This window comes from Bufo gargarizans, chromosome 6, assembly GCF_014858855.1.
Source record: "Bufo gargarizans isolate SCDJY-AF-19 chromosome 6, ASM1485885v1, whole genome shotgun sequence".
Lineage (NCBI taxonomy): Eukaryota > Metazoa > Chordata > Amphibia > Anura > Bufonidae > Bufo > Bufo gargarizans.
The window spans coordinates 385660516-385685249 of NC_058085.1; the positions used below are offsets into that span (position 1 = coordinate 385660516).

General features: G+C 44.6%; 1 protein-coding gene across 11 annotated transcripts in view; it reads right to left on the reverse strand.

Moving 5' to 3' along the window:
• The window catches only part of LDB1 (LIM domain binding 1), a 154833-nt gene that overhangs the window by 15680 nt on the left and 114419 nt on the right, over nt 1-24734 (reverse strand). For 7 of the 11 annotated variants that reach the window (XM_044300062.1, XM_044300064.1, XM_044300060.1 and 4 more), the window contains exons 2-3: nt 7754-7856; nt 4066-4110 (exon numbers count right to left, since the gene is read on the reverse strand). In XM_044300062.1, coding sequence (XP_044155997.1) covers nt 4066-4110; nt 7754-7856 — 148 coding nt within the window. The remainder of the gene's footprint in view (nt 1-4065; nt 4111-7753; nt 7857-24734) is intronic. The other 4 variants (XM_044300065.1, XM_044300067.1, XM_044300066.1 and 1 more) reach the window with 1 other exon arrangement.

Sequence of the window (24734 nt, forward strand, 5' to 3'; positions counted from 1 at the left end):
GATATGATTTCGGCGGTATAAAGGTGCTTTTTATTTGCAGATTAACCCGTTTAGCAGTCAATACATCAGATGCAGAAGAATCATCCAGTTGAGAAACAGTCTGTTCTTTAGAAAAATTGGCCTTCAAACGTACACTGCGATAGAAACCTTCATCAATTTTGTTCAGCGTGATGTTGATACATTGTTGCACCAATGTGAACAGGGAGAGTTTTACATACAACATAATGTGACTGCTGAGGAGAAATATGCCGTAGACCAGTGTTTCCCAACCAGCGCGCCACCAGCTGTTGCAAAACTACACCTCCCAGCATGCCCGCACAGCCTGAGGCTGTCCGGGCATGCTGGGAGTTGTAGTTTTGCAACAGCTGGAGGCATGCTGGTTGGGAAACACTGCCCTAGACCATTTATTAGATGATAAATCCCTTATATTTAAACCGGCTGATAAGGGGCAGCCCTGGTTGTTTTAGACTAGGAGTATTACATATCTGAAATCTTGGGACAGTTGAGAGATACTGACACGTATCAGATATTACAGGTTGACCCCGTCTATCGCATTAAAGAAATGCTTCAGATTATTGTGAATACAGCTAGAGAGAATGGAGTCATCGATGCAAAGTTGGGCGAATTTCTTATTAATCATTACCCTATTACTCCTGTGTTTTATACACTGCCCAAAGTGCATAAATCTATTACCCAACCGCCTGGCCGTCCCATCGTGGCATTAACTGACTATCCTCTCCCCAACAGCGAGTTTCCTTGCAAGGGTACTAACACCACTCTTAAAAATGGCGCCCTCTTATCTACGGGATACTGGGCATTTCCTGCAGGAAATCAACTCTCTGAACTTGAATAAAGACTGCATACTGGTTACTTTCATACTGCATACTGGTTACTTTCATACTGCATACTGGTTACTTTCATACTGCATACTGGTATTACACACAAGAAGGGCATTAATGCGGTCTAAAACCTCCTGATCTCGACCACATACAAGGAGACAGAAAAAATGTGTTTTCTCTCTCTTCTGAAGGTGGTGTTGGAACAGAGTTATTTCCCTTTTCAAGATTCCTTTTACCAACAGCGCCGTGGGACCGCGATGGGATCGAACGTCGCACCACCATACGCAAATTGCTATATGGTGCATTTTGAGAGTGAATTTGTCTACTCCAACTCTTTATCTATCCATCACTGTATCTGTTGGCGTCGTTTTATTGACAACATTTTTTGCATATGGCGCGGCGACGTTCGGTCCCTGGGGCAGTTTACTGAATACCTCAGTTCTGTTTGGACTGAGCTACAGTTTACCCTGCATTATGATGATCTGAAAATCTCTTTCCTGGATACATGGGTCATAAAAGGGGATGATGGTAAAATATACACTGATTTATTTACAAAGACCACGGATCGTGATAGTTTACTTACCTTCACCAGTAATCATCCAGCGGCCACTAAAAAGTATCTACCCTATTCCCAATAACAAAGGGTTAAACACATTGTGAGCAACGCAGAGACTTGTGAGATAAGATTGGATGAAATGACCACAAAGTTTAAGGAGAGAGGTTATCCCATACACCTATTCCAGGAACAGAGGAATAGGATAGAGATGACACAGGGGGTTAAACCTAAAAAAGAACCACGTATTCCATTAATTGTCAAAGATCATCCCTGGACCCAGAAATTGAGGGGAATTGTTAATAAACACCGGCATGTTATTTCCAGGTCGTATCCACAGATGATGGAAATCCAACAGCCACCTATGATGTGTTACAAAAGAGCCAATAATATTAGGCATAGAATAGTTAGGGCGACATCGGGGGCAATAAGACCGCGTTGAGACAGAGTGCACTATCCGCCCCTAAATATGGCACTTCCCCTTGTTTAAACTGTATAAATTGCTCAAGTGTAATAACAGGTACACATTTTTCCCACCCACATTCAGGTGAAAGTATACCGGGACGGGGCAGGTTTACATGTGATAGTCGATACATGATCTATATCCTCAAATGCCCTTGTGGTTTAATATACGCAGGGGAGACTTCAATGAGGAGGACGGACCGGCTGAGCAAACACAAGTCCACTATCAGAAAGGGCAATTTGTTGCTCCCCATACCATCTTCACCAGCAGAAACATACGGTAGCACAAGTACGTTACCCAATCACTGAGGGGGTCTCATTACCTTGTCGCGGTGGTGACAGCAACAAGTTACTATTAAAAAGGGAGGCTTATTGGATCCACCGGTTACAAACATTGGAACCAAGAGGCCTCAACCCTGATTACAATGTGTATGGCTTCCTATCATTTGTTACTTTAATGTAATTTTATTTTTATTTTTCTCTTAGTGGAATTGAAACATAAAGCTACTAAGTTTTCCATCGCACATCTATGAACTTCCACGTTATGGTTCGTGCTGCTGATTTGATGTTCACTCATGTATTTGTATATATGTTATTGGCTACATTGTTGCACTTGGGGTGGAGTTATTGTGATGGCGTCAGTTCCTTTGTATTCTGGTGGTCTATTTAAAGAAGTGATTTCTTTATGTGTGTGTATAGTCTGATGAAGGAAGGGATGCAAATGAGCTCTTAACAAGCTCTGCCTCTAATGCCACCAGATGTAAGGCAGCTGTCCTATAAATCAATGTTCAGCTCTTAAAATAAGCCTTGAGACATGACTTGGATATTAAATAAGCCAGTACCTCATCTGCAGACAGCTGTTTTAGTGTGATTGCCCCTCATCAGTGCAGAGCAGAGAGTACTGGCTTAACTGGGTGAGAGGCCTGTGTCTGGGTCAGGGGGGAACTAACTCTCCTTAGGGAGAGAGTACCTTAATCAGTGTGAGGAGACCTATAGGCCATACATGCTCCTCTCTCCCTAAGGAGAGTTAGTTCCCCCCCCCCCCCCCTTGCTCGGACACAGGCCCCTACCCAGTTAAGCCAGTACTCTCTGCTCTGCACTGATGAGGGGCAATCACCCCGAAACAGCTGTCTGCAGATGAGGTGCTGGCTTATTTAATATCCAAGTCATGTCTCAAGGCTTATTTTAAGAGCTGAACATTGACTTATAGGATAGCTGCCTTACATCTGGTGGCATTAGAGGCAGAGCTTGTTAAGAGCTCATTTGCATCTCTTCCCTCCCAGAATTCCAGAGGAGTATGTATGGCCTATAAGTCTCCTCACACTGATTAAGATGCTCTCCCCCTAAGGAGAGAGTTAGTTCCCCCCTAGCCTGATGAAGGCACATAGTGCCGAAACGCGTCACTAACCATTGATATGTGACCAATAAATCTAGCATTCTGAAAGCTACCTTGTGCGAGTGCCGGTCCTTTCTATATTGCTACAACCCCATTTAAGTCATGTTCATTTGTCAAGCTGAAAACCCATAACAGAGGATATAGGGGCAGTGGAAAGTGCATTTTCTCATGAATAGGTCTAAACCTTGAAGTAACAGTATGCGCAATCACATTGCCAAATCTGCCCCAAGGTATGTGTTCCCTTAAAGGGGTTGTCCCAAGATTTAAATATCACCAATTGAATACCGATGGCCTATCCTAAAGATCGGCCATGAATTTTAAAAAGCTGGATAACCCCTTTGACATTAAAAGACCAAATAAAATTATTTTCAAACCGATTTTATGAAATTGTTGTTTTTTTTTTGTAAGAAAATTTAGATTTATACGGCAGACGTATAAACTTGAAGCACTGCTCTCATCTCGGGGATAATTTAGCGTGCAACGTACGTCAGATTATTCTACTGGCTGAACGGCCCGGCTGATGAACATGGGTTTGCCTAAAGACAAAAGCAGATTGGACTGTGAAGCCCCGCCCTCATTTGTTTTTCAAAAATATAATATTTGGGCCAATGTAAATATATTGCTATGGTTCCACTGGGACGGATTTATCAACCAATCACCCGTTTGGCCACATTCTTTTGTATTTTTAATCAGATTGGTGTATTTTATTTTATTTTATTTTATTTTACTAAATGGCAAAAATGTCCAAATCTTTCAAATTCAATCCATATTCTGCATATATAATTAATATAAGCAAGAGATCTCAGAGTACATACCCTATCCCAGGCTCCAGATATGTGGGAGGATACATCGGAGTCGGTCTGAAGGGACAATAAACAGAATTTTTTCAGACGCGGCAATAGCATTTTTTAAAGGGGGTTTTAATTGAACTCGGAAGAGACAATGAACTGACAACCTGTAGCTAAAAGGCTGTGCAGGGCGACTTGTGTCACGCGACAATCTCAATGTCGCATTGTGATATCGCATCAATGGAGAACATGCTGGTACTGCGGTGCGTGACGGTCGCAAAAAAATCCAGATCTATGCTGGCAATCCTACACGACTTTGCCAGCATAGACCACAACGCAAGACACGTGCCACTATGACCTACCTGCAACTAACTGCTCAAAAATAGTCGCAGAAAAAAAAAAATCGCACAGATGATTTTGGTCAGGCAACATTTCTGCCATGTAGCCCCAGGTCTAATGTCATGGCCAAATCACAGGCAGGTTGCAGTTATCGCACGACTTGCATTGCGGTCTATGATGGCAGAAATACATGCAACTGAAAAAAATCCAACAGTGTAATGTAGTGCCCTGGAGCAAACGTACTTTAGAATCTGGATGTTTGGAGACATTATTTTGCCCTTATTGCTACTATGCAAAGTCATCAACTCACTACATTATTACACTTTGAAGGGTTAACTTGCACTGTGATTTATGCCATTGTTTGCACTTATACCGTTTTATATTGCAGAATTGCATTTTTTATGTTTATTGTAATAGGTCTTGTTCATTTGCACTTTATTTTTGCACTATAGCTGCACGGCACTGTGGTTAATGCACAGCCAGCTAAGGGCTCGTTCACATCACCGCTCCGTTATAGGAATAGAACGAAAATAACGGATTTGGCCATAACTGACATGAACAGAACCAGTTTACTATAATGAGATACATTCGGTTTCTGTTCTGGAGAACATTTTATTAGCAGAGAAGAAAGTCCTGCATGCAGGACTTTTCTCTCCAATATCTGACATTTTCAGTGACAGAAGCTCTGAATGGAGTCTCCAACTCTGATGTGAACATACCCTAATACTGAAAGACTTTGGGGCTTTCCAGCCTGTGCACTGAGAAGCTAGTAATCTTCCACTGCTGTCTTAAAAGGGGTTGTCCGGGTTCAGCGCTGAACCCGGACATGCCTCCATTTTCACCCAGGCAGCCCCACTGACTTGAGCATCGGAGCAGTTCATGCTCCGATGCTCTCCCTTGCCCTGCGCTACATCGCACATGGCAAGGGCTCTTTTGTTTACAATAACACACTGCCGTTTTACAGGCTAGGGCAGCGCTACAGCCCGCCCATCAGTGCCGGTGACGTCACCGGACTTCCTGGCAGCCCCATGGAGAGCCCGGTACGTCACCGGAACTCTGGAAAATGCCTTTGCCCTGCGCAATTTAGCGCAGGGCAAAGGAGAGCATCGGAGCATGAACTCCGATGCTCAAGTCAGGGGGGCTGCCTGGGTGAAAATAAAGATATGTCCGGGTTAAGCGCTGAACCCGGACAACCCCTTTAAAAGGGACAGTGCAGAGCTATGGTTTAGAGGAAAAAAGCCAGAGAACTTTTGACTGTCTGGTTTAGCTCTGTAAGGCCTCTTGCACACGGCCGTTGTGGGTCCGTTCCATGCATTGGGGACTGCAATTTGCAGTCCCCAATGCACGGGCAACATCCCTGCGGCGGCCAGGACAGATCGAGACCCATTCAACTTTAATGGGTCCGTGATTCACCGCAAAAATGGGTGATGCGGAGTGCACACGGGCCGGTGCCCGTGCATTGTGGACCCGCCGTATGCGGGCCGCAATGCGGCCACGGGCACACAACGTTCGTGTGCAAGACGCCTTATCCTGTTTAAAGGATGAAAACTGCTTAGTCATTCCCATGTACTTGCACTGAGGCTCAATACAAGTCTATGGCAGCCTTGAACTACAACATTGTTTCGGTTAGGCTTTGCTTCTCCACCTTCACCCCTCCCACTAGAAGGTTCTGGACCAGTTGAAAACTGCATAAAGGTAGAACAATCAGAGCCTCTAGTGGTCTCCTCCGGAGAGCAGCAACACGTGGCGACACTTGGAAGTTCTCCTGGGGACCCAGTGTGGCATTGGGGGCCACCTCAAAATCAGCCACTGTATTAGATATTTTAGTGACAGTTGCATCAGTCGTTGCATGTCGCATCTCCACCCTATTGACAGATCACGATTAGACACTGCACATGTTGCCATGTAGCCCCAGCGTAAGGTAAAACAGAAGCACACAAACTAACATAACCTAGAGGAGAACCATATTTGCCAGTATTATTTTTGTCATGACTATAAACTACAAGAGCCACAGACTTCTACAATATAGAAACCATACAGGAAGCACACCGCCTTCACAATACTGTTCTATAGCCTTTATGATCCAGTAACCATAAATGAACCACAAGGTTGACAAAATCAGTCATCAGATGTATAAGGGATCATTCATACAATAAATCTCCTCTAGCCAAAAAACCTCCAAATGAGACCTTCATAAACTTCAGTTGTCAACTGGAGTCAATCTGAATAAAGGGGAAGCAGCACAACCCCTGATCCCTTTAATTGTTTACATAGGCATAGCACCATATATAACAGTGTGGCTGTGACCGGTACTGCAGCTGACTGAAAGAGCCGGATCTCCACCATTCAAACACTGATGACCTAACGTAAGGATAAGCCATCAATGCTTTACCTCTGTAAAGACCCTTTAATGTAGAAAGAAAGAACAGGAAGGAAATTAAAGGGATACTTCCTTCAAAAAACACCCTGTGAATTTTACAAAAACAGGTAGATGATTTTCTGTCTGTAATTTTTGCAGTCCCTCCATGTATTCTACTTTCTGTCCTGACTGACTTCATCTTTGTGTGGACTCTTACCTCTGGGACCTCCACTGATCATGAGAACGGGGCCCTGTACACCGTGGAGCCCCCTTGAAATGAACAGAGGGCCATTCGAGGATACACGCAGTCGCTCCATTCATTTCTATGGGAGATAGTAGAGAACAGCACTCCGCAATCTCCGGAACTCCCTTAGAAATGTAAGGAGCGCCCCTCATGTGCATACCTGACCGGCTGCTCTGTTCAGTTTGGTGGGCATCCTCATAACCAGAGAGGGTCCCTGCGGTAGGACCTCCACTAATCTAATAGTCATCTCTTATCCTGTGGGTAGAGCATAACTTTATATAACCAGAATACCTCTAACTCTCTCAGTCAGAGCGCCCCCTCCCCCCTCAGTAATGACTCCATTAGAGCATCACTTATCACACTAATCAATGCAATGCTCTTCTGTGGACTTCTCTCTCTCTAGGTCTCTCAAGAGGACAAGAGAGCGGTCATACTCTTACCCCAATTGTACAACTACTATTATCATGAGGATTACCCTTCAGATAACATCTTTCCCTCACAGCAGTAAACTAAATAATAGATTGGCTATCTATATAGGAATTTTATCTCTCTGTGCTGACTGCGGGGACAAGATTTTGTATTTATTTTTAATCGGTATAGTACTTCCGAAACAAAAAATAAAAATAAAAAAGGCAAAAACAGCCAAAAATATTTTTAAAAAAATAAAATAAAAAATTTGTCCTGTGAATACAGAGTTTATGAAAATACCCCTTTCTGACAGACATGTTCCTTTAATCCCAGAATTGTAATGGACATAAAGTAAAAGCACTTACCCCACATCTCGATCCAGCATTGTGCCTGGGTGGAAGGGGGGAAAGGCGTTGCCGTTGGGGGGCTCCTTTGGCGAGTACAGCTTGAAGGACTTGGAGGAACAGCCTGTAAAAAAATAAAATAAATAAAGTCAATCATAAATATTAAAAAATATATATAATATAAAAAAAATTGATAGCGTTCTATGAAAGGTGATTCAGAATTATTATCATACAGATCTAATGCTTAGCATGGCGCAGTACAAAATCTTAGAGCAGAAAACAGCGGGCACAGATCCAAACACCCAAAATCACCCGTCTGGCCTCAAGCAGATGACCATATTAAGGATCCACATTGTACAGATCCAAATGCACCGCCTATAGATTGCTACGGGCCTATATAGTTCTCAGTGTGAATACATGAGGGATAAAGTGTGTAAGAATTCCATTAAATACCATATTGCTGAGACAGGTTTACTACTGTAATCATATTTTTCTGTATTTAGTAAAAAAAAAAAAAAAAAAACACTACAAATGTGCTGTCTATAGCACCTTTCAGGGATACCATATGGCGTGCATTATGGCTCTGCAGTCTGGGCTTAAAGGGGCTCTGCATGTGGTCCCATAGTGTCGTTTGCATGAGGTCTTCATCACTATGCAATCATTAAAAAAAGAACACAATTTAAATATCAAACATTCAGAGCGAGCCATACACGCTTGAGCCGTTGTATCAGCCATGTTTTATTTTAGGTTTCCACCACCTTTTTTATTCCTCGCCCCCTGTCCCTAGCACATCTCATCCAGTAACCGTTGGTAGGTTTCTAAAAATGGTTGAAAATCAGATCCCATCAGAACAGAAACAGAAGAGGCAGATGCAGCCTAGATCTTATACAACAATGAATGTCCATTTGCAGTGGAACTCCCCTTTAAGGCATCTCTGCTTGCAAAGTAACAACTACATTACAGCTGTGACTGGTCTAAGAATGCCATTTTTGCTACCTACTACACCCAACAGCATCAATACACACACGTAATGATGCGTTAAGATAGGCCACGCCCACAGTGAGATGACATCGTGATGGTGACATAAGGCCTCTGGAATGAGAATATAAACACAGGCCAGTGGCATTAGGATTTTTGGAATTTAGAGGACATCTGTCAGCAAATTTGCACCTATGACACTGGCTGACCTGTTGCATGTGCATTTGGCAGCTGAAGATATCCGTGTTGGTTCCATGTTCATATGTGCCCGCATTGCTGGGAAAAAGGATGTTTTAATAGATGCAAATGAGACTTCAGGAGCAACGGGGGCGTTGCCGTTACACCTAGAGGCTCCTCTCTCTCTGCAACTGTCACACCCTCTGCACTTTGACAGGTCCAGGTGTGAGGATATTTGCACTGCTTGATGAAAGTGTAGAGGGAGCGGCAGTTGCACGGACACAGAGCCTCGGAGTAAAAGGGTCCATTCACAGGTCCGTAGGTGTTTTGCGGATCCGCAGAACACGGACACCGGCGATGTATGCTTTTTCTGCATTTTGCGGACTGCACATCGCCGGCACTCTCATAGAAAATGCCTTTTCTTGTCCGCAATTGCGGACAAGAATAGGACATGTTCTATTTTTTTGCGGATCCGCAAATGCGGAGAGCACATTCCGGCCCCATTGAAAATGAACTGGTCTGCACCTTTGCGGAACAGATGCGGATCCATTTTGCAGATGTGTGAATGGACCCTAATGGTAACGCCCCTGTTGCTCCCAGAGGTTCATTTGCATACATTAAAACATTTTTCTCAGCAATGCGGGTATATATGAACATGGGACCAACACAGACGCCTTCAGCTGCCAAGCGCACATTTAAAACCCGCATTACACCGCCTGATTTTTTTGGCAGATAATCACTAATGAGTGTTCACATGAACGCTTGTTAGCAAATCTGGCAGTGTAACGCTCCTTTCAAGTGAGTGAGTTTTCCATGTGGGTACGATGCGCGACGTGAACGCACAGCACCCGCACTGAATCCTAACCCATTCATTTCAATGGGTCTGTGTACATGAGCGTTTTTTTTTTCCACGCATCAGTTCTGCGTTGCGTGAAAAATCGCAGCATGTTCTATATTCTGCGTTTCACGCAGCCCTGGCCCCATAGCAGTGAATGGGGCTTCAGTGAAAAACGCATTGCGTCCAGGTGTAATCCGGATAAAGTCCTGGTGCAATGCGTTTTTCACTGATTTCTAAGAGATGTTGTTTGTAAACCTTCAGGTTTTTTTTCACATGCTTAAAATACGCATCAAAACTGATTGCACCTGTGCGGAAAAAACTGAAAATCTGAACGCAAATGCAGACAAAACTGACTGAACTTGCTTGCGAAATGGTGCGAGTTTCACTGAACGCATCCTGAGACAATCCGTATGGTTCGTGTGAAAGAGGCCTAATGCTGCCACTGATGAATGAGCAAAAAAATTGTTTGCTGGCGGCAGATCGTGGTTTAGAATAACGATCTGCCGCGAGTAAACCGCTATACAGCATGGGGACAAGCGATGGCATAACGATCGCTCCTCCCCATGTTGCGGAGGAGATCGCTGCATGTAATAACAGGGGTCTCCTCCACTAGTGAGCAGGCAATTGCCAGGAGGGAAAGCTTCCCTCTCGACAATCATCTGCCACATCAGGCTGTATAATACCGCCTTAACAGGTCAGCCAGATACAAGTCTGCTGACAGATGTCTATTAAGCAGATAATTGAGAAGTTGGTTGAAACACACGTTGGACAAGTTCACCAACCGGATTATATCATAACCTCAGAGGACCTTAGAACTCCACAGGTGACCTACTGCAGAGTATAGGGACCTAAAACTGCATCCTATATTGGTGGCATTACGGTTCTGTACAAGTACTGCATTGTGCGGAGCTGTAATACAGTCCATCTACCGTTGCGTGCCTCTGATGTTATACTCAGGTTTTCTCCCAGAGTCATATGAAACCAGAAAGGGATAATGTTCAAATACAGCACAACCCCTGTAAAGAGAACCCGTCCCCTCTCCTGACATGTCTGTTTTAGCAACTGCCTGCATTCCCCTTTAATTACATTTTCGCATCTATTCTTATGACTATGATGTGCGATTCCTCTATTATTCCCACTAAAGTTATGAATGAATTGCCAGTAGTCTGCAATAAAAAGGTCCATCCTGGCAGCAGTGATTGCATAGTGTCAGACTCTGCAGGAACACACCCCCAACTAGTAACACCCATCTGGACCTTTACTGCAAACTGCCGGCAATTCATTTATAACTTCTAGTGGGCATAATACAGGAACCTCACAACATAGAGTCTAAGAATAGCGGGTCCAGAATTGTTATTACATGGGGAATGGAGTCCGATACAAAAACAGACTTGTCCGGAGAGGTGACAGGTCCTCTTTAAGGCCTCATGCACACAACTGTATATGTTTTGCAGTCAGTGTGGCTTCCATTTTTTTTGAAGCCCCATAGACTTCATTGGGTCCGTGGTCCGCATTTAGAGGCCAAGAACAGGACATGTTCTATCCTTTCGTGGAATGGACACACAGAGGCAGAAATAACACGGATGACATACGTGTGCAGTCCATTCTTGATTTTGCAGACCCATAGAAATGAATGGGTCCATGTGCAATCCGCGAAAAAAATGTGGATGGGACAGACAAGGATACAAAATAAGATTGTGTGCATGAGGCCTAAGGCCAGATTTACACGTCCGTATTCCGGACGTACTATACAGCCCTATTATTCGGATTTGTCACGGCCCAAACGTGGATTTAATCGAAAATCACAGCATCATAGATCCTTAAGGTGCTGCGAGTTTGGGTCAGTTAAACCTGCGGTTGGGCCAGCCCGTGACACACCCAAATAATACAGATGTATAGTACATAGGGGACACGGACGTTGTAAGTATGGCCTAAAGGGGCATTTCCCCATAGGATAGGTCATAAATGTCTGACAGATGTGGATTACACATTTTTCTCCATAATAGGGAACCTAAACCCAAAACCCCTGCACTATATGGCGAGGCAACTATGCGCTATCTTTACACACACACACACACACAGGCCCAACCTTGTTGCCTATAGCGACCAACCAAAACTCAGCTTTTATTTCTGTTCTGCCAAAGCAACCAATCACAGCGCAGCTTTCATTTTACCAGAGCAGTTCAGGAAATGAAAGCTGAGCTCTGAGCAACTAGTTTTCCTGTGTGCAGATCCCTCCATTCACTTCTATGGCAGTCATGGAATCAGACGTTCCAGTGTGCCTGGCCGTCCAGGACTCCCACAGAAGTGAATGAGGGGATCCGCTAACAGGAAAACTAGTTGTTTTTGGGAAATGAGGCCTATCAGAGCTCAGCTTTCATTTCCTGAACTGCTCTGGTAAAATGAAAGCTGCACTGTGATTGGTTGCTTTAGGCAGAACAGAAATAAAAGTTTTGATTGGTTGGTCCTGTGTGCATGTAAAAGTATACACACAAGAAGAGTCTGAAGAGTCATATTTCAACAACACCAGTATATACATTCACACAAAAATATACTATAGCAATGTCATCTATGAAAATACCAGAAACCAAAAATATATTCATCTATCCAAAGGGAAAAAAATCCCTAGTCCATGACACATCTTCATGGCATGTGACAGACCAAGGTTACCCCCTCCCCCAGTGGGGTGACCTACATCCTTTGTTCCCTGGCAGGGTGGCTTGCTTCATGCACACGTCCGTGGAACACGGACCGTGAGATACCGGCCTGGATTCCTGCTGAGTGCAGGAGCACACGGCGCCATTGGTTGCTATGATGCCGTGCGCTCCTGCACGCAGCAGGAATCCAGTCCGTGTTCCACGGATGTGTGCATGAGGCTGAAGCATGCATTTACACCAACAGATTATCTGACCAATTTCTGCCCAATCGGACCAATAGTTGGTGTGTATAACAAAAGATCTGTTTGGTCAGAAAATCTGTCAGATAATGTGTTGGTGTAAATGCACCTTAAGAAAATGCGGCAGACGCCGGTAAACATCTACCATATTGCCATGTGTATTTTGTCGAAAATACTTTCACTTTACAAAATGCATTTTGCTAAATAAATGAAGCATCGATAAATCTATCACAGAAATCATGAAAATTCTTAGTTTTCTATTAAAGCCATAATAAAAAGTAAATATAAACGAGATTATGATGTAAACACCACGAGTCGCCCATGTGGCTTCTACCGCACTACACAACTATAGTCGTACATGTGGGCACGGCCATGTGTGGGGTAAATGCTTCCGAAAATACAGACTGTTTTACAGCAATGAAGTGGTTGAAGTTTACAAGAAATCCGCAGCAGAAGAGAACTTTTAAACATTCAGCTCGTAAAATTCACAGTTGTCAACTGTCCCCAATTTGCCAGGACAGTCCCTGATTTTCAGAGACAAAAGTGGCAAATTCGTGCTGTCCAGGGCCGAAAATGATTGGGCGTTTCTGGACGGGGGAACAGCCTGAACCTAAGCGGGACTTATATGCCTCAATTTTGCAATGAAATGTTGGCAAGTATTAAAAATTACGCCGCAGATTTCCAGATGGGATTTCATCATTTGCAATGCATCGGGTGAAATCTGTAGCAAAATCCATCCTGTGGTTGAATCCGAATGGGGTTTTCAGGGACAAAAACTATGGGGTTCTTTTACACACCCGATTCCAGACAATTGACACTTAAAAGGCCTTTACAAAGGCGATGGAAAGAGCGTTAGGATCAATGGAGGTCTGAGCCAAAGGCCTAATGCACACGACTGTATGTATTTTGCGGTCCACAAAAAACACATACGGTCGTGTGCATGTAGCCTTAATGGAACATTCACACTGGAAAATACTCGGAAAAATACAATGACTGTTTTGTCTGGCAGCTGAGACTGAGCCTCAGAACTGCACTGATTAGTCCTATTTAGTGTATGGCCGCCCGCCACAATCTCAGCATGGAAACCATGGTGCGTTAAAAAATAAAAAAGCGCTGATCACTGCCTCCCCTTGAAAACACTATTTGCGGAATTTTCCAAAGACTGTATGAAGGTTTCCTTCACACTTTTTTTGTGACAGTTTTTTGGGGAATGTGAAAATTCTTTTGTTTTTTCTTTTACACAAGCCTTTCATCAGGTGTTTTTTTTGGTCACATTTCTGACATGCAATTTTTGAGGCTACTGTTTCCTCCTACAAATACGGGCTCATGCACACAGCCGTTGATCGGCCATTGCGGTCCCCAATGCACGGGCAACAAACAACACGTTCTATTTTTATTAAATTTTTTTCGGTGCAGAGGCACAGAGAGAAACCTCACGGACGCACTCTGTAGTGGTTCTGTGGGGTCCATGCCTCCATTCCGCAGCGGACCTTCCGGATTGCAGACTCATTCAAGTGATGCGAGGTGCACACAGCCGGTGCCCACATATTGCAGACCCACTGTTTGCAGGCCGCAATACGGGCACGGCAGGACAAGGTCTGTGTGCTAGAGCCCCATGTCTATGACACAAAAAAAAAACGATTTCTATTGCATGTAGGGTGACCACATTTCCAAACTGCCATTCAGGGACACCCGCCCCGGCCCCCCCGCACCCATGTCCACTCCCCAAAAAATATGATTTTTGATACTTTTTAAAAAAAATTAAGTCACTCAGTGACAGCGGCGTACTTTGTACTTACGCTGGCAAGTTCATTGCATCGAAGTTATGCTTGAGATTGCTATAAACATAACTGCCTGTGCATTGTTCAGTAATTTGTGATTGTGCCCTGCACACAATCACTGGCTACCTAAAACAGGTCATATTTTTAATGTGTTAGGCTACTTTCACACTTGCGCTTGATCGGATCCGTTCTGAACGGATCCGATCATATTAATGCAGACGGAGGCTCCGTTCAGTACGGATCCGTCTGCATTAATAACTTTAAAAAAATTCGCAAGTGCGCAAGTAGCCTGCGCGGATCCGTTCAGACTTTCAATGTAAAGTCAATGGGGGACGGATCCGCTTGAAGATTGAGCCATATGGTGACATCTTCAAGCGGATCCGTTCCCATTGACTTACATTGTAAGTCTGGACGGATCCGCACGGATCCGCACGGCCAGGCGGACAACGGAACGCTGCAAGCAGCGTTCAGCTGTCCGCCTGTCCGTGCGGAGGCGAGCGGAGCGGAGGCTGAACGCCGCCAGACTGATGCAGTCTGAGCGGATCCGCTCCATTCAGACTGCATCAGGGCTGGACGGCTGCGTTCGGGTCCGCTCGTGAGCCCCTTCAAACGGAGCTCACGAGCGGACAGCCGAACGCTAGTGTGAAAGTAGCCTAAGTCAATGGGGACGGGTCAGTTTTCACTGACACAATATGGTGCAAGTGAAAACTGCGTACCCCATTGATTTTCAATGTAAGTCAGGACGGATCCGTTTTGACTTAGAATTTTTTTTAAAAAGAATAATGCAAACGGATCCGTCCGACTTACACTTAGACTTTTTTTTTTACATAGTAATGCAGACGGATCTGCACCTAACGCAGGTATGAAAGTAGCCTATTAACTCTGCTATATTTCTGTAGCCTGAAACCTCTGACTGCACAGTTGGGCTGAAACTACTACACCCAACATGTTCTGGCAGTAATAGTAAATGGATATTGGTGCAATTCTGAGCTACTAGTCTATGTATTATATAGACTAGTAGCTCAGAATTGCACCAATATCCATTTACTATTACTGCCAGAACATGTTGGGTGTAGTAGTTTCAGCTCAACTGGGCAGTCAGAGGTTCCAGGCACCAGGCTACAGAAATATAGCCACTAGCCAGCCCCCATCAGAGTTCAGACCCTACTCTGAGTCTACTCTGAAGTTCTGAACTTACTCACCAATTATGGTGAGCTATTATGAAGACCTTTTTTTTTTTTTTACAAATCTTATCTTCTTCCGGCATCGGCTTCTTCGCGCAGCGCTCGCGCTCCTACAAATCTTTTCTGGCGCCTTCTCCCTGCTGCGTCTCGGCGTCGTTGTGCGCCTGCGCAGCCTAGGGAAACCTCATGTTTGGTGCGGCCGCCCGGAGAGGAGACTCAGGGGGAGCGCTGCGGCAGTGAATGTTGCAGAGTGCAGACTGGCAGTTGATTCCGGGACTCTCTATTGTCCCGGTTTGAAGGCTCCCGGGACACGGGACAAAAACTTAAATTACGGGACGATCCCGGGCAAACCGGGACACGTGGTCACGCTAATTGCATGTCATGATTAGCATATCAATAATCTGTCCAAGGCAGGTTTTTTTTTGCAGTAAAACAACAACTATAAACTACGGGGACATTTACTAATGAAAATGCGCCATTCTTCTGGTTCTCTGCAGCGTGCCATGTTAAAACTGCAGCAATTAATGGCTTTCCATCACACTCCATAATAGACAATTTTCTACAGTTTATTTTTGCAGACCATATGCGGAACCATTTCAATGGGTCCGCAAAAAAACAAAAAAACGGAAGGTGCATTCCGCTTCCGTATGGCCGTGTTTCCGTTCTGCAAAAAAATAGAACATGTCCTATTATTGTCCGCATTACAGACAAGGAAAGGACTGTTCCATTAGGGGCCAGCTGTTCCGTACCGCAAAATATGGAATGCACATGGACGTCATCTGTATTTTTTGCAGATCTGTTTTTTGCGGACCGCAAAATACATACGGTTGTGTGCATGAGGCCTAAAACTGCACAGCCAATAACAGCACAGCGCATGAACCCAGCCCAAAACCAATTTACATTAATTAAAGCAGAGGATTCTTAGGAATTACAACTAAGGGCTCTTTCACACTTGCGTTATAGTCTTCCGGCATAGAGAGTTCCGTCGTCGGGGCTCTATGCCGGAAGAATACTGATCAGGATTATCCTAATGCATTCTGAATGGACAGTCCGTCCTTCAGGATGCATCAGGATGTCTTCCGTTCCGGAACGGAACGTTTTTTGGCCGCAGCAAATAGCGCAGCATGCTGCGCTTTTTGCTCCGGCCAAAAATCCGGAACACTTGCCGCAAGGCCGGATCCGGAATGAATGCCCATTGAAAGGCATTGATCCGGATCCGGCCTTAAGCTAAACGTCGTTTCGGCGCATTGCCGGATGCGACGTTTAGCTTTTTCTCAATGGTTACCATGGCTGCCGGGACGCTAAAGTCCTGGCAGCCATGGTAAACTGTAGTGGGGAGCGGGGAGCAGCATACTTACCATCCGTGCGGCTCCCGGGGCGCTCCAGAGTGACGTCAGGGCGCCCCAGGCGCATGGATGACGTGATCGCATGGATCACATGATCCATGCGCATGGGGCGCTCTGACGTCATTCTGGAGCGCCCCGGGAGCCGCACGGACTGTAAGTATACCGCTCCCCCGCTCCCCACTACTACTATGGCAACCAGGACTTTAATAGCGTCCTGGGTGCCATAGTAACACTGAAAGCATTTTGAAGACGGATCCGTCTTCAAATGCTTTCAGTACACTTGCGTTTTTCCGGATCCGGCGTGTAATTCCGGCAAGTGGAGTACACGCCGGATCCGGACAACGCAAGTGTGAAAGAGGCCTAAAACGGTTCTTCAATCTGGATCTGAATGAAAAAGTATTTCAAATAAATAAATAAAAAATAAAATAAAAAACACAATCTATTCTTACACTGCAGATTGCTGAAGTACCAAGCATACATCAGGGTTCGCACATCCCCCTGCTCCTCGGGGAGCTGCATCTCATTAGCTGCTTGTCCATTTCCTTACTACTGGAAACCATTTGAAAATTTAACTCTGTGCGGTTTTCTGCAAACATCAACCAAACACTCCATGGGAAAACAGGAAAGCCATTCTGATGTATGTTGCCGGAAACATTTACTATGCCCGAGTCCTTTGCTAAACATCACATGGAGCAATGATGGGCAGTTTTTTTTTTGCATCTTTGAGGCAGTTTGCAATTTTTGGTGCATTTTTATATATTTGTTTTTTAACTAACAAAAAACAAAAGCAAAACACCAGTTCCAGATGTTACGTGAAAGTATTAGTCCCCTTTCACATGGGCAAGTATTCTGCGCGGATACGATGCGCGAGTTGAACGCATTGCACCCGCACTGAATGCCGACCTATTCATTTCTATGGGGCTGTTCACATGAGCGGTGATTTTCACACATCACTTGTGCGCTGTGTGAAAAATCGCAGCATGCTCTATATTCAGCGTTTTTCACGTAACGCAGGCCCCATAGAAATGAATGGGGTTGCGTGAAAATCGCAAGCATCCACAAGCAAGTGTGGATGCGGTGCGATTTTCACGCACGGTTGCTAGGAGACGATCGGGATGGAGACCCAATCATTATTATTTTCCCTTATAACATGGTTATAAGGGAAAATAATAGCATTCTTAATACAGAATGCATAGTAAAATAGCGCTGCAGGGGTTAAAAAAATAAAAATAAAAAAAATTATTCAACTCACCTTAATCCACTTGATCGCGCAGCCGGCATCTCCTTCTGTCTTCATCTTAGCTGTGTGCAGTAACAGGACCTGTGGTGACATCACTCCGGTCATCACATGGTCCATCACCATGGTAAAAGATCATGTGATGACCGGAGTTTAGTCACCACAGGTCCTGTTACTGCACACAGCTAAGTATTCAGAATGCTATTATTTTCCCTTATAACCATGTTATAAGGGAAAATAATACAATCTACAGAACACCGATCCCAAGCACGAACTTCTGTGAAGAAGTTCGGTGTTTTGGTACCAAACATGCGCGATTTCTCTCACGCGAGTGCAAAACGCATTACAATGTTTTGCGCTCGCGGAGAAAAAAAATAAATAAAAAAAAATACAAAATTAAAAAATTGCACGTGTTCCCGCAACACCCGTGTGAAACCAGCCTTAGGGAAATATTAAAGGGGTTTTCCAAGATCTTTTCTGTGTTTTACGGGACACAAACACCAGACCCAGAGTATCATGTAATTTAAAAGAATAAAATAAAATTTGACGCAACTACAAAAAAAGCCTGCGAGTACTGCACTTTAAAAAAAGGTTTTCCGAGACTTTTCTACTGATGACTAGAGATGGCCTTGCGGTTTGCCCGGCGGTCGTTTCACGGTGAACTTTGCTCGAACTTTTCTGGGATCCCTGGTGTTGTCCGTGGATAGGGGGAGGAGACCGAGGACGACATTCTCCTGGGCGATGAGCAGGAGCCAGGGCGCTCCACCACTTGCAATTTAGTGCAAATGGGGGCCTTCATGCTCCAGTGTTTAAAGAGGGACCCCCGTATGAAAAGCATAAAGGACAAGGACCAGTACTGTGTGGCAACGTACTTAGACCCCCGGTACAAACACAAAATGGCGGACATGTTACCAGCATCACAGAGGGCTGTCAGAATGTAGCATTTCTAGGCCTTGCTGCAAGAGATGCTGCATTCTGCTGTTGCGGGCACTGGCAGAGGAATTTCCACCCACAGAGAAACAGTTGCGAGTACCAATCCTACAGCGCATGCAAGAAGAGGGCGGTTTGAAGAAGTGTTGGTCACTTCGGATAGGAGATCATTCTTGCAAACAACCCATCGACAGCCGCCTCTGGATCCAGCATCAGGGAACGCCTACATCGGGTTAACGGCCGATGTGGACACTGAGAAGCGAGGAACTCCTGGACCACTGGGTGTGCAGGCTTGACCTGTGGCCAGAGCTCGCACAATTTGCCATGGAACTCTTGGCTTGCCCCTCGTCGAGTGCCCTGTCCAAAAGGACGTTCAGCGCAGCAGGGGGTGGGATCGTGACCGATAAGCGCACTCGCCTAGCTCACGACCGTGTGGACTACCTCACATTTCTAAAAATGAATGAGGCATGGATCTCGGAGGACAGCAAACAAATATCCGCCACCACCCAGAACAATTATTGGTCCCTGTCTTCGGTAAATACTGCAGCATAAAAAGGCGGGGGGGGGGGGGATTTCGTTAGCCATGGTTTTAATCCAATTTTATATTTTTTGTTCTTTTAAACATATGTATTTGACATCTATTTGTAATGGCCTGCAGTAAAATTGATATCCAATGACCGTCTAATATACCTCCAGTCACAATTTATGTCAGGTGAATGCCTAATTTTTTAAGGCCCGTACTCCCGTGGCCTAAAATAAAAAATTTCTAGGCTCTAACAGGGCACATTTCTGAGAATTTCCCTTTAAGACGCATAAAAATGGCCCGATTAAAATACATATTTTTGGGGGGAATTTTTGCCACTGATCCCCCTCTGGTATGTCACTGTCCATGTTGTGGGACGATTTGTGCACTTCTTATAAGTATTTGGTGGCTGCAAATATGACCTGAAGGTTTTTCAGTTTCGCCTGCCATTAAAGTGAATAGTGCCCGCGGTGAACATTTGATCACGTTCGCGAATCGTCCCGGCCGACGTTCGTCCATCACTACTGATGACCCATCCTCTGGATAGGTCATCAGTATCTGATCGGTTTGGGGTCCAACACCCAGGATCCCTGCCGACCAGCTGTTTGAGAAGGCACTGGCACTAGCTCTGTGGCCTTCTCACAGCTTTCCCATGGCCATGTGAAGTCATGTTCATCTGAGACATTGCCTAGGTGCAGCTCAGCCAAGCACAGCCACTATCAAATGAACGGCGCTGTACTTGGTGAGCAGGCAGAAGGCCGTGGTGATCACAGAAGTGCTAGAGCCTTCCCAAATAGCCGATTAGCAAGGATCCCTGGTGTCAGACCCACACCGATCAGATACTGATAACCGATCAGAGGATGGGCCATCTGTAGAAAAGTCTCAGAAAACCCTTTTAAGTGCAGTGAACACAGGGTTTTTTGTAGTGGCGTTTTTTCACCCTTTAGGTGTGTTTAAGTCAATTTTTTTTTTTACATCATACTCTGGGTCTGGTGCTTCTGTGCCATAGAACTCTTGTGTGCAACTACAGGGAGTGCAGAATTATTAGGCAAGTTGTATTTTTGAGGATTAATTTTATTATTGAACAACAACCATGTTCTCAATGAACCCAAAAAACTCATTAATATCAAAGCTGAATATTTTTGGAAGTAGTTTTTAGTTTGCTTTTAGTTTTAGCTATTTTAGGGGGATATCTGTGTGTGCAGGTGACTATTACTGTGCATAATTATTAGGCAACTTAACAAAAAACAAATATATACCCATTTCAATTATTTATTTTTACCAGTGAAACCAATATAACATCTCAACATTCACAAATATACATTTCTGACATTCAAAAACAAAACAAAAACAAATCAGTGACCAATATAGCCACCTTTCTTTGCAAGGACACTCAAAAGCCTGCCATCCATGGATTCTGTCAGTGTTTTGATCTGTTCACCATCAACATTGCGTGCAGCAGCAACCACAGCCTCCCAGACACTGTTCAGAGAGGTGTACTGTTTTCCCTCCTTGTAAATCTCACATTTGATGATGGACCACAGGTTCTCAATGGGGTTCAGATCAGGTGAACAAGGAGGCCATGTCATTAGATTTTCTTCTTTTATACCCTTTCTTGCCAGCCACGCTGTGGAGTACTTGGACGCGTGTGATGGAGCATTGTCCTGCATGAAAAATCATGTTTTTCTTGAAGGATGCAGACTTCTTCCTGTACCACTGCTTGAAGAAGGTGTCTTCCAGAAACTGGCAGTAGGACTGGGAGTTGAGCTTGACTCCATCCTCAACCCGAAAAGGCCCCACAAGCTCATCTTTGATGATACCAGCCCAAACCAGTACTCCACCTCCACCTTGCTGGCGTCTGAGTCGGACTGGAGCTCTCTGCCCTTTACCAATCCAGCCACGGGCCCATCCATCTGGCCCATCAAGACTCACTCTCATTTCATCAGTCCATAAAACCTTAGAAAAATCAGTCTTGAGATATTTCTTGGCCCAGTCTTGTGTGTCTTGTTCAGTGGTGGTCGTCTTTCAGCCTTTCTTACCTTGGCCATGTCTCTGAGTATTGCACACCTTGTGCTTTTGGGCACTCCAGTGATGTTGCAGCTCTGAAATATGGCCAAACTGGTGGCAAGTGGCATCTTGGCAGCTGCACGCTTGACTTTTCTCAGTTCATGGGCAGTTATTTTGCGCCTTGGTTTTTCCACACGCTTCTTGCGACCCTGTTGACTATTTTGAATGAAACGCTTGATTGTTCGATGATCACGCTTCAGAAGCTTTGCAATTTTAAGAGTGCTGCATCCCTCTGCAAGATATCTCACTATTTTTGACTTTTCTGAGCCTGTCAAGTCCTTCTTTTGACCCATTTTGCCAAAGGAAAGGAAGTTGCCTAATAATTATGCACACCTGATATAGGGTGTTGATGTCATTAGACCACACCCCTTCTCATTACAGAGATGCACATCACCTAATATGCTTAATTGGTAGTAGGCTTTCGAGCCTATACAGCTTGGTGTAAGACAACATGCATAAAAGAGGATGATGTGGTCAAAATACTCATTTGCCTTATAATTCTGCACTCCCTGTAGTTTTAAAAGGCATTTTTGCATGGTGCTTTTTGTGCCAACATATTTTATTTGCTTATACTTCCCTATTGAAAAGATGCAAGACATACAAAAAATGCCAGGTGGTAAGCTTCCTTCGGGAGGAGTCCTCCCACGCTTTCTCCTCTCTTTCCAATGAAAAACACATGCAAGTTCAGTAGAGCTACGTCCACGTATTTGAGGGAAGGACTGGGTTGTCAGATAAAGAAGTAATGAAGGCATATGGCCAACTCTAGCCAATGATTCTACAAACTTTTTGGGTCGATTTCTGTTGATGTCAGAGAGGCTTCCGCTTGTCAGGATACAACAACAAAAACAATCTGGCTGCTGGAAAATCGTACGAGCTCCTATAACTGGGTGTAACTGGACCTACCACTCAACCAGAACCCTCAAACGAAAAAACAATGTGGGTTCACGAAGAGCAGTCTCACCAATAACGTTGGTATGTGTCTGGTATGAATGGAGCTCCAAGAGGAAACAGGCTGTCTCAGTTTCAAGAAGTGATGTTCAAAATAGCAAGTTATTCCTGGGAACCCAACATATTTTTATTTTTTTAAAGTCCTTTAATGCATCTTTCTTAAAAATATAAAAATTCCTATGCGTTTCAGATGAAATGTATTAACCTTCGCTATGGCACATAACTAAGAATGATGCGTTTCATACGAAAAGCGTAGGATATTTTTCCACCGTCTTGTATGTGTATTTTCAGGAAGATACAATAAAGGATAGTATTTTTTAAAGATGCTGAGGAACAACTTATAATTTTGGATGTAATTGGTCTAATCAGAAATAACAGAGCCATAGATTCCTACGAGGCTCTTAGTTTGGGTTTGGGTCATTAGATATGTGGTCAATCAGAATCTGTTCCTGAAATCGGCCTAAAAAAAACAAACCTTAAGGGTACGTCCACACATGAGGTTGCTGTACATGGATGGACATACCTCCCTACACTTTATTAGTAATCCATCTCTGGATCTGCCCAATAACATCTATGAACACCCATATTAGGGTACTTCTGCCACTCTTGGTATTTGGTACAATGGCTCACATCTGGGTTTTCCTAAATATCTTCTTGAAACCTAGGCTCCTGATGGCCATTCAGCTATTTCATCTAGCCGAAAAATGGAAAGGTGGCACGAAAGTGGCTTTCTCCAAGTCTAAGGCCTCTTGCACACGACCGTATGCCCTCTGACACACACGGTCCGTGAGCGGGCCATATGTCCCAGAGCGGCATTGATCGTGCACAAGGGAGTACACAGCATCATAGATTACAATGATGCTGTGCACGTCTGGTCGCCTGCGGTGGTATTGGCCTGTACTCCTAAGATCATATGAGTGTGGGACAATAGCCCCGCGGGGGGGGGGCCCAACGTGCACAGCATCATTGTAATCTATGATGCTGTGTGCTCCCGTGCGCACGATCAATGCCGCTCCAGGACAAATAGCCCACTCACAGATCGTGTGTCTCGGAGGGCATACGGTCGTGTGCAAGAGGCCTAAGGGACATGCTGCCCTGGCCATCTCCATAATCCCAACATACGTCAGTGGAGGGAGCCTGGGATCTGGGTGCCTCACCAAATTTTTTAAAGAAAGACAGATCCTTTTATTCTCAAGGGAAATAAGCCGCTGCCAGAGATGTCTACCTGTGGCTTACCTCCGCTCCCCATGGACACATGCCGAACAGAATATTTGAATGGGAGAGTCAGAAAGAGAAGTTAGATGCACACTTTTACAGGGTTGTAAATGATATTTTATGTCTAAGCAGTCAAAAAACATTGGTCACCATAGTCTTCCCTGTTAGCTTTGTGGAAAACCACAGACTGAAACCACAAGCTACTTTATACTAGTTTCTTTTATAAAATTTCAGTTTTCGCACCTTTTGTGTTGTTCTCAGTGCAATACTGCTGCACCTTTTGCCACCCTACAAGGAAGCTTTAGGCTCCCAAGTTCAGCCCCATCTACAATTACTGTGGCGTCTTCTCATACGGGTCCGGTCACGGTCAAGTTTTCACCAGATGGGAGATGTTACTGCCAGCAATGAGTGAAAGAGAGGGCAGCTGTCATAAATGGAAGGATTCGTAGTCTGAAAATAAATATGACCAAGACCACAGGAGTCCTGGGAGGGAGGGATGGGTCTTCCTTATTGAGAGCAGCAATGCACAAAACAATAAGGAGCCCATGTGATTTATTTATTTTTTAAATGACCCTGCAAGACAAAAAAATAAATAAAAAAATAAAAAAAAGTTTAGGTGTTCCCATCTGAGACATCTATGGCACACTGATAGAATATGCCATAAATATGGGTCAAACCTCTGGGACCTGCTTCTATTTCAAGAATGGGACCCAGCAGTGAATGGATGGGTGGCTGCCCATGTGCGGTGTCCTCTCCATTCACTACTATGGGACTTCCAAAACTAGTCGTTCAAGTTAGTGCAAAGCTACTTCCAGAAGTCTCATAGCTCTCCACTCACTTCGGGGCCTTGCTCTCAAGATAGGATCTGCACCTATCGGACAC